This window comes from Coffea eugenioides, chromosome 8 (assembly GCF_003713205.1).
Source record: "Coffea eugenioides isolate CCC68of chromosome 8, Ceug_1.0, whole genome shotgun sequence".
Taxonomy (NCBI): domain Eukaryota; kingdom Viridiplantae; phylum Streptophyta; class Magnoliopsida; order Gentianales; family Rubiaceae; genus Coffea; species Coffea eugenioides.
The window spans coordinates 7472225-7487676 of record NC_040042.1 but is presented as its reverse complement, the minus strand read 5'-3'; the positions used below and the strand labels follow the sequence as shown (position 1 = coordinate 7487676).

Sequence of the window (15452 nt, the reverse complement as noted above, 5' to 3'; positions counted from 1 at the left end):
CACCGCACTTGCCCATCCTGGTGCCAGGTTTTTCATTTATTTGGTGGAACCCGTTATTTCGATTACTGGCTATTGATGAGGTTTGACTGATATGGGGGTGGTGTTCAGTGTTGTTTGGATTTCTTAGTGGGTTGGGTTAGCCCGTTTGAATTGATATTTGAGGGGACCTCTGACCATATTCTCCTCATTCAAATTGCTTGAATCCATTGCTTTGTTGAGGTCATCTATGGTAGCACTTGAGCTCTATTTTGGTTGCTTTCTGTCTTTAGACCATTGCTGTGCCTTTGGTCGGGTTACTTCTATTATTGCTCTTAGTTGCTTTTAATTGACTTGTTGGGGGCGTTTGCCACAATTTAAGGTGCGCGTTTTGCGGCCAACTACACCTATGGAGGCGTTTAGTGGAGAGGTTTGGTATTTGTCTGCACTTGCAGACATCATTGCTTATTGAATTGCTTTTGCTGGTTCTTAAATAGCGGGGCTTTCTATGATTATTGATTGTTTTGTTGCATTGTGGGAGCCGTGTTCTGATAGTGTGGGCAGCTACTCTCTGTGCTTGTTTGTTGATTTGGGAAGCTACTGTGACACTTTCATTGCCTATTGACCATTTGTTGCATCTAATTGACTTGCCTGGAGTAACCTGCCCATCAATTTTATTTACTCAAATCTTTGGAGCTATTGTTGCACATTCGGACTGCTTTGTTTCTACATCTAACTGAATTGGGACCACAAGTGCTTATCAAGTGCATTTGCTATAAGTGTTGGGGTATTTGTATGTCCTCTGGGTGGTTGAATTGTGCATTTTATTCGTTAGGTTGGCTTTACAAGTGTTATTGCTTTGAATTTCTGGCTTCCATTATTTGTTGGCAATTGTAGTCTCTTGCTACTTAGAGTGATATCGAGAGTCCATGGTGAAGCCACGAATGGCGCCAGCTCCAGGTGCGAGTTGAGAGACAAGAGATTCGGATGACCCACATTGACGTCACCATGCAGGTCTTGATCCACAATTTCCACCTGAACTGCCCCTGTTTTGATGACTTCAGGGAAGTACCGTTGCCCCTCTCCTTCCTTCTACTTTTACATTATCACATTGAGGGCAATGTGTGATTTAGGTGTGGGGGAATTAGTTGGGGTGCTAGTATTTTTGTTTTTAGTTTCTAGGGGCTTTTCCTTTATTTTAGTTAGTTTTTGCCTATCTTCCATTTATTTTATTTTTTTTTTCTTTCTAGTGGTCAGTCCTTAAATGAATACCAAGTTTTGATGCTGGATTGTTGCCTCTAATTATGCTATTGCCAAGTTTTATTAATAAAGGGGTATTAAATTAATGTGGTTGAGTTCATGAACATCTCTCTGGTGAATATCGGTAATTGCTTGACTTTTCCAATTTTTGGTTAACTTTTCTAGGCATAGGGAATGATAGTTGGCATTTTTTATGTGAATTGATCCAGTTATTAATTTTAGTTCTCCATATTTGGAAATTTGAGGCTGGCTGCTGTTATTTTTGTGTTATTTTTATTTTTAGTTATTATGCTATATGGTTATAAATAAGAGTTGACTGTACTCCGCTAGTGATTACTATTGAGTAACCGGGAATCTTCACCTAAAGTGTCCATTTTCGCGTCAAAAGGTAGTAGTTGCTATGAGTGCGTGGTCCCGTAGCGATTGGAGCTGAGTAACCGGGCTCCTCCATCTATCAAATGTTGGAGTTCGCGTCAAAAGGCTCTAAGGGCTATAGACTAAGTCTTTGTTATTTCAAAAAAAAAAGGAAAAAAAAAGAAAAGAACAAAAAAAAAAAGGGGAAAAAGGAGTGAAGTAAAGATTGTGTTAGTATGTGAATATGTCAGTTTGCCGGTTTGTGATCTTAATGTCGAGATTTTGGTTAATAGGTGGACCATTTACTGATAAATGTGAGCAACCATTCCTTTTTCTTAGATTAGTTTGCTTTAAATTGGAGGAGTTGGTGGTTGGGAAACTAACCAGAGTGGTCTTTCTTGGATCTTAACGGTGATGCTTGATATATGTTTTTCTAGATATCTTGGCATTATGATAGTTAGAACAATAACCATTGTCAAATTTTGGTGTTCAATTGTTGTTCCCATGCTTGAGGGCAAGCATGATTTAGGTGTGGGGGGAATTGATAGGGTATAATTTGTTAGTAAATTTATTATTGATTTCCCCTTCTATCCCTGACAAATATTGTGTTAATTGCTGATATTTACTCATATTTGGTATTTGGAATCAATTTCAGGAGTGAAGCAGAAAATTACCAAAAAGGAGGGACTTGTATGGAAAAATGCAGACTTCTAAGGGCTTCAACCTTTGGGTCCTTGAATTGGTGGGGACCACAAGCTAGTGCAAGGCATTTAGTCATTTGGATTTTTCAAAGAAAGCAACGTAGAGAGACTTGGAACAACAAGTACTTTGGAGGCTTTGTCCACATGTGCGGGGACCACGGATAAGAAGCATGAGTCATTTGGACTCTAGGAAAAGAAACGTACAAGACTTTGAATTTGGTGTGGGGACCACTAGAGATAGCATTAGACTTCCTTTTAGCTTTAAAAAGGGAGAGACGTACGAGAGGTTAGGAATCAATAGTTTTTAGTTTAGGTTTTTAGCATAGTTTTAGTTTTCTTTTCTTAGCTCTTTCGCATGGTTGTTCTCCATTAATGGAGGACTAACCTCTTAATTCTAGTCAAGGGGACAACTGAAGACTTGGTTCAACAATTACTGTGAGATCTAATTTATTTTAATTGTTTCCTCCATTTATTGGTATTCATATGTTTCCTGCTTTTAACTGTTATAACTCTTGTGTATGATTGATTAGTGCGCAATAATTAATTATTCATATAAGCTATTTTGCTAAATAGGGATAATTGAATCCGTAATTGTTCGTTATCTCTACCTCAGTAGCAACTGGCGTAATTGGATTTATGTCAGGGGAGCATACGATCTAACTTAAACAAACCCTCGTAGCGTGTTTGTTGGTTAGGATTGGGCCTTTCTAATTATTAATGCAATCTAGAAATTGAATCCTACGGTCGTACCTGGGGTTGTTTTCGGGTTAGAGAAATAGCTAACGGTCGTACCTTAGCTATCGATAAATTAAGGAAGGGTTGGTTGTTTAGCGCGTGCGAGACAACTATAACCAGTCTATTAATAAATGTTGGAATTACCTGTGATTCGATGATCAGTCGCATGAACCATTTCTGAAATATACCCTTGGCTAGAGTTTCTCTAATTATTTCTTTTAATTAATTATTTTCTGCATTTAATATATTTAGTTAGTATTTAATCCAAAAACCCCCCATACTTTGGACTCTAGAAGAAACGAATTATCCCCAGTCCCTGTGGATTCGACCCTACTCACCTCTATATACAAAATCTGTATTTTTCTCGAGTAGGTATTTATTATTGCACAGGTTCGGCACCTGTCAGAGGCAGTGGGGACAAAGTGTCGTTGAAGGTATGAAGTATAAGCAAATTTCTTGTCGGGGTTGAGAGCCATGTGGTTGAGAGATATGACTCACAAGGCAGATGATCAAAGGCGTTTGAAGTATGAGCAATCGATTGCCTAAGGAAGATGGAGGAACTATTACAAATGAAGAGTAGGAACTATTACAAATTGGTAATTAGGTTTATTGAGTATTATAAATAAATATTTAAAACTAATGATGGATGCAAAATATGGTGTAAATTGATAATTTAGTTTGTAAAAATGAATTTAGATAAGTTTACAAAAAGTTAAAATAAATGGGTTATAAATGGGTAATTGGATTATCCAATTCAATTTTTGACTCATCCATTTACATCCATATAATTAAATGAGTATAAATAGGTTGACTCACTTATACCCATTACTCATTTTAATCAATCAAAATCCGTCCAAGTTATCCATTTTGACACCTCTAAACAAAGGGTAGATGCAGTAGCCCAATATTTACTGTATAGTCAGGCTTAGATACAATACATATTAGATCTAAAATTTTTAAATTTTGGCTGTTAGATTTGAGATTTCTCGTGTCTATCTCATTAGCACTCACTTTAATATTTGGTTTAAATCAGTTCATTAGCAGATTTGAAAAAAAAAAAAAAAAAAAGCAAGCGGTTCCGTTGGAAACTTGAATGTATAATCTCAGCGGATAGATTTTTTTTTCTCATTTGAGGGAGTCTGGCGGATAGATTTGATGCAAGAGCAAATTCAAGGGCCGGAGAAGTCAAGCATTCAACGGAAGTATACAAAAAGTGGAAAAAGTAGTTGCCTTTGATAAAGTGGCATTAAATTCATTGAAGTCCCGAGTCCTGCAACAATTACATGTCCACTGTCCTTTATTGCTCAATTATTTTCACACGCACTTGGACAACTTTTCCCTTCTTTAACATTCCAACGACCTTTTTTGTACCTCTTATCCGACTTTTCTCAGTGGGTAGGCTTGTCAATCCAGCCAATTGAGTCGATTTTAACAACTTTAGGTTCGACTCAAATAGTTAGTACTATTTTTGAATTTAGAATTATGAGTTTTGAATTGCTAAATATGAATCTCATATTTAATTCATAAAGTATCTGAATTGTGAGCCTAATTTGAATTTAATTTAAACTTACTTATGGAGGTGTGAGTTTTTTAGATGCTTATTTAAAATTTTACAATATAATTTATAGAAAATTTTTTTGAAGTACGTAAAAATCTTCCTTTTTAACAAAAACAAAAAAAATTCTTTTTTTCAATTTTCTCGTCCTCTCATCTTCTTCTCCTCTTCCACCCAATTTTGGAGAACCTGACGGGAACTTAACCACCATCTGATCAGACAGGTGCACCACTCACCCGCATGGATTTAGAACGTATACTCCTCATATTGAGGCACATTGATGGGAGGCAAGGTTTGAACCCTTGACCTCCCACCCCACTCTATACAGTGGTGGCCAACTCCTCTATTGGGAGTTGGTTTATCTGTCCTCCTTTATTGCTCAATTATTTTCACAAACATTTGGACCACTTTTTCCTTCTTTACCATTCCAACTACTTCTTTTGTACGCCACTTTGACTGTTCAAAGTGAGCAGCGATTCAACCCATTTTTTTTTTGGATTAAAAACAAAAAAATCCCCTCTGATATGTCTAATGCACAAAAAGTCCTCCGTGATTTCAAAACATATAAAACGATACTTTATATTTTGAACTAAATTGTAAACTATCAGAATTCGTTAAATTTAACGAAAATGACAGTTTTGGCCGTTAAACTTACCGGATTCCATTAAATTTACCAAATTCCGTTAAATTTTCTGTTAAGTTTACCGGATTCCGTTAAATTTAACGAATTCTGTTATTTTACAATTTAGTTCAAAATATGAAGTGTCATTTTGTATGTTTTGAAACTACGGGAGGGAGGCTTTTCTGCGTATTAAATATATCACATAAGACTTTTAATTCCGTTAAATTTAACGAATTCTGTTATTTTACAATTTAGTTCAAAATATGAAGTGTCATTTTGTATGTTTTGAAACTACGGGAGGGAGGCTTTTCTGCGTATTAAATATATCACATAAGACTTTTTTGTTATTAACCCTTTTTTTAATGTTTACCGGATTCCGTTAAATTTAACGAATTCTGTTATTTTACAATTTAGTTCAAAATATGAAGTGTCATTTTGTATGTTTTGAAACTACGGGAGGGAGGCTTTTCTGCGTATTAAATATATCACATAAGACTTTTTTGTTATTAACCCTTTTTTTAATGTTCAGACTCTAGAGCCTTGTAAGGAGAAAGGAAAAATGAAGAGAGCTTGAAATTCAAATTAGAGAGCCGACAGTCACCTAAATGATATTGCTACACGCTATATAAAATAATTTTGCAAGTACTCCAATAGCCAATCAAGCACATATCATGACTGGTATTAAACTGCGTTTGGGACAATTCCTGCCCATGTTAACAGCAAACAAAGCAATCTGGTTTGGAACAGCTTGTTCCATGCTAAGAATACATTCCTCTACCATTCACAGTGCAGCTAACATCTTCCCTTTAGCATTTGCTAGGAAATTATGCCATACAAATCTTGCGATGTGGTTAAAGAGCCGGCCAATCATGACACCGGGAGAGCTAGTTTGGGACAGTCCCTGATAATGGACTTCTGGAGAGGTGGCAATCTGGCACCAATGCCGACCAGCTTTGGTAAACCCCAAAGATGAACTGTATGTAAGCTTTGCAGTATGAAATTTTCAGATGTCATGCCAACAAATATAGCTTCCAAGTTGTCACAGAATCTGACCTTGAGGACCCCCAGGTTTTCTGGCATATAACTAACATGTAAAAGCACAGAACAATCTCCAATTTCTAAAGATCTCAACAAGGGTGATTCAATCCCAATTCTTGTCAGCTTTGGTAATCCCCACAGGTGAACTTCAGCTAGATGAGGCAATTTGCAGTTTTCTGATGTCAATCCTTCAAGCAAATTGCCCAACTCACTACAATTTCTGACTTTAAGGACCTCAAGTTTTTCTGGTACATGACGTGAAGATAGCATGTGGCCAAGCATGGGACACTCGACTACTTCTAGACTTTGTAGAGACGGCATTATGCACCCAATGCTTTTCAGTTTTGGTAGTTCCCACAAATGCAATGTTCGTAAGTTTGGCAATTCATGCTCTTCTACATCATCTCCAAACAAAGCCACCAAATTCTCGCAAAATCTGACATGAAGAATTTCAAGCATCTGCAGCAGGTGGGATGAAAAGAAAACACTCAACAGCTTTGGGCAGCAATCTAGATACAAGCACTTCAGATTCTGAAAGCTCCCCAACCGCAGGCTTTCACTGTACATGCTCCTTAAACTCGATGCATTTGAAATCCATAAAATCTCAAGTGCTATCCCCCGTTCGCTACTGTCTACTAAGTCACTCGTCTCGATAATGAACTCCATATTTTCACATCCCTCAATCCAACAACCTTTCAACGTCTTGACGTTGCCAGCACCTAAATCAGAAAATGATTTGAAAAACAAACTATCAAACAAGAATATATACTCAGCATTATGAAGTACAGCCTCAATGCCCTCGGAAAAAGCACTCAGATGATGAATCTCCACTAACCGGCCTTGAGATTTAGAGCAATGCCTAGTTAATAGATAGACATCTCTAAAAACCAATTCATCCCTCTGGAAGAGCATGTCCCTTGCACCATTTTGCACCTCAGTAGGATGAACAAAGAGATGGAAATGATTTGAGGTTGAGTCCAATACAGAAGGATTGCTGTCCAGAAATTCAAGAAATAGTGAACCGTTATAAGAAAGTAAAGATCTGCTAGTGTTTGGTACCGTTCGATCCACAACGGAGAAGGACCAATGTGATGCACTAGGCTTTTGCTTCCAGCTAGTTACCTCACTGGTGTCAGCTGCTTGGATGTCTTCCTTCATACTAGGTAAAGCAAGATGTTGCAGCTGAGTCAATCTTGAGATTCCACAAGGGAGATTTTCAACTCCAGACATGTCAAGCAGCTTGTGGTTTTTAAAGTTTTCCAATTTTGAACAGTCACTGAGCAACAGTTTATGCAGGTTACTCAAACTTCCTACAAACGGCAGTTGCCTCAGTGCTGTTTGAGAAAGATCAAGAGTCTCAAGGTTGTGAAGTACTTCCAAGACAGGGAGAACCTCTAGTTGTCCACAGCCCCTCAAAAACAGATGCTTAAGGCTTTTGAGATTCGTTAAGGCAGGTAGCTCTTTAAGCAAGGTCTCGGAGAGGTTTAGAACCTGAAGTTTACTCATGTGCTCTATGAAATCAGTTCCGGTAAATGATTTAACACCACTCAGATTTAGCTCCTCAAGATTTGAGAGGGAGTTGAGTTCTGGTAAGTGTACAATCTTTGTTTGAGAGAGGACAAGCCGACGAAGGCGAGGTAGGTGCTCAAAAGATTTATCTTCTATCATTGTCATTGCCTTACAGCCAGATAGATCGAGCTCTTCCAGTTTGCTTGAAGCCAACCTTGGCAACTTCTCCAGATTCAGACAACATGAAAGTAACAGCTGACGGAGGTTGTGGAGAGCAGAAAGGGATGGTAGATCTTTGACTTTTGTTCCTGACAGGTTGAGGACTCGGAGATTTTCTAAACATTCAAAGAACTTTCCTTCAATTTTTACAAGATTACAGGCACCTGAAAAATCAAGTATCTCTAGTTCTTCGGAAGATTCAACACAATTCATGTATTTTATCTCAGAGCAATTTTTCAAATAGAACTCACGAGGTTTACCGATGTTAAAAGGTAATGAAGGAATAGCAGTTCCAGATAAATCAAGGATCTTCAGACTTGTATTATTCTGAAATGACTTGTCGTGGAACTCCACTATGGTTGACCATGAAAGATCAAGAACTTGCAGATTAGTTAGAGACCGAATGCTGGGCACTCTATCCATGTTGCTACAACCGCTAACTGATAGATGAGTAAGCTCTCCAGTTTCATGAAAAATAGGCAAAGGTTTGATCTTGGAGTTTGAAAGATTTAATGTTTGAAGTTTCGGCAATGATTTCAAGTTCTTTTCTGGAAAAGTTGGCAAGGAGGCAGCACCAGAAAGATCAACAACCATAAGGTTTTGACACTTTTTCAGGCTCTGCAACTTTGTTAAATGAGAAAACCTTTTTAGAATGAGCCAGCTGAGTTCTGTAAGGTGATAAAAAGAATCAGGCATGACTTCAATCTGAAAGTCGGAGAAGTGGAGGCTACGAAGTTTCTTCAGGTGCTGAAAAAAGTTTTTTGGCATACTTTTCACCAAGCCAGAACCAGATACTTCAAGGACAGTTAATGTCATTAGTTCTCCAATTTCATCAATCTTTTCTAAGAAATCACAGTCCCTGAGCACAAGAACGTTCAATTTTTTCAAGTGGCAGAAGCAACGAGGCAATGATATAATTCTGAGGCTGAAAAGACCCAGAATTTGCAGCTCCTGATTGTTCAGTAGGAGACTATTCAGATGTTGCCCGCTGAGACAGCTCCCGTCAAGTAAAAGTACTTTTAATGGCTGCACTTTTTTATGATTGACAAGTGTTCTGATCATACCATCCATCAAAGTGACTTTTCCAATACCATGCCAATCATTACCATTCACAAGAACATTAGCCAACCCCAGATTAGCGATTCCACCATATCCCTGACGATGGTAGTTAATAAGTACAGTTCCGCTGACCATTTGGAGGAAATCATCACTTACTTCTTTCAGCATTTGACAGTACATAAGCTGCATCAAAATGCGGTGCCCCTCCTCATAAGCCTCCTCAAGACTGTTAAAAGGACTAAGATATCCTTCTAGTATCCAGTATGATATCAGCTCACCGTAGTGAATAGATCCATGGTCGCGGAAAAAATGGCTGCCCTGCCAAGAAAAGTCAACTAAAATACCGTCTGACACCCTTTCATATCCACTTGAGAGCAACAGGGTGTAATTGTAGTCATCACCACCCCATGCTTCTTCCAAAGCCTGTTGCAGATCCTGCACTTTGGAATCATGTTGATAGTAATTTAGTAGGTTTGCTAGCAAGGCTACTTCTCCAGGTGTAAGACCTTCTTTTTTATCGATGAAGCTTTTAACTAAAATTTCAACACCTGAAATTTCAAAAACTTTTGCCACAGCCCCTTGCTTTAACAAAGAAATTGACATTTCTGGAGTTAGACGTTTCATGTCAATCACTTTCTTATCCCCCCGAGTTTGGTGCCTCGTATCTTCATTCCTAGAAGTTATTAGAACCTTAAGTTTTTGCTGTCCATCTCCATCAGCAACTTCTATTGACGGCTGATAGGCGTTCTGCCGGATAAACTGAAGGACTTGTTGTAAGTCTCGATCCCCTTCTTTCATTTTGTTTCCTTCATCATCCAAAATTACAAGTATCCCTCGAAGAACATTACTTGCTGAAAGTTTTTTCTGCACCTTTCCTTTCAAGTCATCCAAGGTTTCCTCCTTACCATTGTCATTCCGTACCTGCTCGATATCATCAATTTCCAGCTCCGCAGAAGTGGAAAGTAGAGACAACTGACGAGCAATATGCTCATAGAGAGACATCTCATCATGCCTAAAACTCAAAGAAATCCAAAGCATAATGTCAACTCTTTCATTTGTGACTGCAAGCAGACCAACTTTTCTTGCCATCCATGTTTTTCCAGTTCCTGATTTCCCAGAAAGAACAATTGTTGACACATGTTTTTCCTTGAGAAGTTTAAGAATTTCTTTTGCCTGCAGTTCCACACTATTCTGGTCCATTGCCAATGTGCCACTCCAAAACACCTGTATCATGGTGCAAATGGTTACACATTCCAGCAAGAAAGAAAGAAATTGTAATACTATTAAAATCAAAACTGGCTATGGCATGAACTCTTGTTAGGAACGAAGCATAAAAATTATCACAATGCGTGACCAACTGGTACCGTAATTTGTCCACCATATACTTGAAAACATGCAAACATATATGCGCACATCAACATAAAGTATGAGTTCATTAGCTTATAAATTGGTTTTTCTTTATGTGCACATGTGCCTTTCTGTTAGCCATTGATCTTATTATGGATACGCCCACCATCAATTCCTTAACAACGTCATGAGTCTTGCTACCTCAACCTTGCCTAGAGACATAACAACTGTGCACCGTCTTAGTTGTAGCTTCAAATGAATGCCAGATCTCTATCTATTATCCATATCTAATAGAAAATAAAAGTTTTCTAAGAAAATTGTTATAGGATAATAGATGAAGCAAAGTGGTGAGAAACGTATCAACTGCTTAAACACAAGAAGGTTAAAATGTAAAGGCTCAAACTAGTGATGAAAAGCAATGTAAAGAGGACATTTCCACAAGCTCATGGACTCTGGATACAACTGTCCAAATATCTAAAACAAGCGACTTCATGGCTCTAAGGAAAGTAATGCAGGAGATACAAACAAGTGCTACAACAAGATCTACACGGTTAATAATAAATTCTACAGTTGAAATTACCACCATTGACAACTAAAAGTCCATGATCCCAGAATATAACAGCACTCTCTGAAGATCAAGACAGATAAATGTGACCAATATCGACTATATCTACAACAATGCGTTGGATCGAGATTAAATGAAGATTGAGACGAGTAATGGCCATCTTTTCCCAATTTAGCAGTCGGACAAACTAATCCAGACCACTCTTCCTCCAATTGAACCTTTCACACTGACACATTCAAAACACATAAGTTCCAGTTAAAATTTTCTCAGCTTAAATCTTTCCTGATTTTCATAAGTTTCACTGGAATTTTTACATTTGAACCAAAGTAATCTCCCACCAGGTTTTCAATAGAACAAGATTCTCAGCTACGGGGCTAGAGGACACTATATTTTATTTTCCATTAAAGACTAACTTCTTCCAGTTAAATTTCACACCTTTTAGGATCATATTCCAGAATCAGTTATTTTCTACCCAACATCACAATAGTTATTCAATGTCAAAAAGATCCTTCTGTATCCAGACAACAATTAACAGCATAGTTACATATTATATAGAAGACTCTGAACTTTCTGCAAAAGGGCATGCATAAAACAGCTCAACTAAACCATTTCAAGACAAACCTGGAAATGCTTTCTTGATTACCTGCTACTGCTTGCTGTCCGTTGTTTGATGGATGTCTGAGAAACTAGAACAGAGCTTCAACAAAGAAAAATGTTCTGCTCTGTTTTGGCATGCTTGAGTTGACAAGACTAGGATTGGTATTATTAATAATAAAATAAATTTTTTCGCTTTTCTTTTAAATTGGGCCCAATGTCCTTTCATCAATACTTTTGGCAGTTTGCAGCTAATCGTTAGAAAAGCTTTTTCATACTTGTGCCAATTATTTCTTTGAGTATTCAGGAGGAAAGGGTAGGGAAGGCACGAAGCAATCACTAGGGGAAAATTTTCAAATTATGATTTTTAAAAAAAAAAAGAGTTTTCAAATAGTTAATTTTACACTATGGATCAATTTTTTCTAAATCATGTATTTATTGGATGTTATTTTGTGAAAAATCAATATCTAGATGAATTAAAAAAAGTATTTTGTAAATTTGGTTTTTACATAAATATATTCACTAAATATGATTGATTTTCACCCCGTTGGGAGAGTTTGAAAAACATCACCGTTTGATTTTTTTTTTAATAAATTCTACTATTTGGGAATTCAGTCCAATCACTAGAGAACAATGTTCAAAGTCTAAAATAATTATATTTTATAACACATGATTTGTATATAATTTTGTAATAGAAATATGCACTAATGGTACATATAAAATTTATTCTATTCATACATTTCACAAAGACTCTGCGTATTTATTAGCATGCCAAAATTATGTGTCGTGATTTTAGCCTTTAATTTTAATCTTGTATCTCGTTAGCCACTCACGGCCACCAACTTAAGGCAGTAGCCCTTCCTTTTATTCATCGGGTTCTTATTAGATACTAAAATGTTACTTTGTCGCCAATGTTGCAAGACAACTTTAGCAAATATTGCACGAATGCACTATTGCTAAAATCTTTTTGGTAAATAAATTTACTGGTAAAATCTTCAATTTCTAATTGCGATAATCAAAATTCAGAGTTCCCCACTTTTATTTTACGATACATATGGTGGGCATCTTGCGCATTTTAGTTCAAGATTTTATTAATGGTCCAAAGCACTAGCCTAAACTACATGTTTTCTAACATTAGTTAAGAATAAAGTAAAAAGACTTTCGAGAAACTTTTGTCCCTTTTTTCATCATTCACGCTGCGGTTAATACCACCTAGGCTTCTTTTTTTTTTTTTTCGACACAGGGATGTCCGGGTCAATTCTTACGGGACCCGACTAATCCCCTGCGGCCCAGGTCCGGCGCCCCAACCCGACCCTAGCACGTTAAGTGCACGGAGGAATCCAGCAGAGCAGAGACTCGAACTCGGGACCTATTGATTACCATTGAAAGGTGCTACTGCTGGACCATTCACGCGGGGGCACCGCCCAGGCTTCCGAGAAACTTTTCTTCCCTTTTTCATCTTGCTTTTTTTTTTTCGGGCTTGTATTAGATTGCACATGCTATATATTAATACTTTCCTATCATATTTTGTTAGGTGTATAGGACCTACTATTTGATTGTCTTATTGGTTGGCAGTTAACATGGTCGTCCTTGCTCGTCGTCCTTGCTCGTCGTCCATTTAATTGGTAGTCAGACCGTGCTAAAGTTGTTCAATGAGTTTTGTACCGCCTAACATTCATTACTAGAATTTATTTATTGCTTTATACGGCTTTACGTAACGTGTTCGGATCGAACCGTTCATGAACGGCTTAAGTCAAAGTTTGACTCGAATTTGAATCGAGTTCGAACTGGCTAAATCAAATTTAAAGTCAAAATATTAAATTCGTTAGTTCACAAGTATATATATATATATATATATTATTTTTTATTTTAATAATAAAATTACATATATATCTATTTTTAATTAGTTATTAAGAAAAATATTATTTTATTCATTTTTTAAAATAAAATAAATTTTTTTTTAGTTCAAGTTCGAGCTCAACTCGAATTACGGCGATTCACAACGCGAAAAACACAAAGATCAAGACCAGAGTCTAGTTCAAGAGCAATTTACCCAAGTGATTTCAAAGAAAGCGAGAAAACAACTTTCAAAAAAAGGTAAAACAATGCAAACACGTCAAGATCTCAAACCAAATCCCCATGCTCACTCGCAGTCACACAAATGTGGGGCACCTTCGTGTGGATGATTTCTTTGGATTGATCTATTATGTCTTTAAAATTCCTTCATATGTGCGTTTTATTTTTTATCATTAGATGTTTCTTTTCCTTTAACAGAGGTCAGGTTTGGCTCTCTTTAATTTGATGTACTCTTTTTCGGTTATAAATAAATTAAGGGATGGCATCCCTATTTAAAAAAAAATAAAAAAAAAGAAGAGAAAGAAGATGTTTTATTCGAACACATTTTTAAAATATTTTTTTATTTCATATATATCGTATAAAAAATACTATAGTATTTTTTAAAAAAATTATTTCAAATATCTAGTATTCAATCACACTCAAAGTTCTACCTAACCCCTTCTCTGCATTGTTTTGCAGCCCTTTTTTATATTTGAAGTGCCCTTTCTAATGACAAAAAAAAAAGAAAAAAGTGCACTTTTCCCTTATTTGTCACCCTCGTTCTTCTCTCCATTTTTTTTTGTTATGCTAGTGACATTTAGTTGATGGAAAAAAATGACTACATGTACAAAAATCTTTAATTTTACTCCTTAACAAAAAAAAAATACCGACAACTTGGAATACGCACAGATAACAACCTAAATATATTAGTAAAGTACATTTTTTTTGTTCATTGTCGATAAGAATGTATTACATGACTTTAAAGATGATAATTTGTTTTGATCAAATTTTAATAAATTAATGGAATAATGATTGATTTATTTTGAAAATCAATCCCAAAATGCAATAAATCATTATACGTGCTTATTTTGATACATTAATATATATTATTTATGCAATTATTATGATGGTAACATTTTTAGTAATGTAAACAATTTGTATTCATCAACTTAAAAAGTCGGTGATTTTTATGTGTAATGACAAAATTCTAAAAATTACCAACAAATAATTACAAGTACATGATAAGGAAGAGATTGTTGGGACGGAAGAGTTTTTTATTGTTATTTTTTTGATTATTTAAGTCTGCTTAAGACTATTGTTGGGATGGATGGGTTGTCTTGGAGCCTTCTTGCAATCTTTTTCTGTTTAAGTTTTCTTGCGAATGCAACCACTTTACCTTTTCCTTTTTAATTTTCAATTTCCTTTCATGGAAGTTCCAATCCTATTTTTTTTTTCCCAACAACAACGATAATAGTTTGTATAACCTATTCTACCCTAATCTAAAGAGAGAGGGAAGGGGAAGCCACATATAGTAGCTGATGAGAGCCAAAGATCGAACCAACCCTTGACCTCTCACCTCCACCAAGACTTAAAAGGTTTTGGTGACCAACATCCCAAGAGGCTGTTGGCATAGCGGTCCCAGTCCTAAATCTTTCCAATTCTCTCATTACACGGATTTATAGGAACCAACTCATCTCTCTTCCTTCCTTGTTATGCAACGTTGCAATTCCTTTAATTTTTTCCCCTAGGAGTTTTTTTATTTTTCCTTTTCCTATGTTGAATAGATAAGACAGGCATTGTATATCGAGTGGTGTATGTTATCTTATGTCACTTCTACAGATTTATATTAGATTATGAATCACTAAAACATTAGATTAAAAAAAAGAATCACTAGACCATACGAGCTATATGTAAAAAGAAACACTAATAATAAAATTCTTCAAAATGTACATATTATTTTCTGTATTAAAAAGATACACTAATAATAAAATTGTTATGCATGTACAAAGAAAATACAAAGAGAATATTCATGAAAAAAGAAAAAAATTTCATAAAAAAGTAGCAATCCGAACAAAGTCTAAA

At 36.2% G+C, this 15452-nt stretch overlaps 1 protein-coding gene across 2 annotated transcripts; it reads right to left on the bottom strand.

The window, feature by feature from the left end:
* Positions 1-5751: 5751 nt before the first annotated feature.
* On the bottom strand, positions 5752-11657 carry LOC113779458 (putative disease resistance protein At4g19050). 2 transcript variants are annotated; one of them, XM_027325039.1, is made up of 2 exons: positions 11562-11657; positions 5752-10252 (listed from the first exon to the last, which is right to left on the bottom strand). In XM_027325039.1, the coding sequence occupies exon 2, from the start codon at positions 10226-10228 to the stop codon at positions 6071-6073; it is 4158 nt and encodes a 1385-aa protein (XP_027180840.1). In that variant the 5' UTR covers positions 10229-10252; positions 11562-11657; the 3' UTR covers positions 5752-6070. The 2 variants fall into 2 exon arrangements, with proteins under 2 accessions (XP_027180840.1, XP_027180839.1); XM_027325038.1 differs by having other exon boundaries at positions 11584-11657.
* Between the last annotated feature and the right edge of the window lie 3795 nt (positions 11658-15452).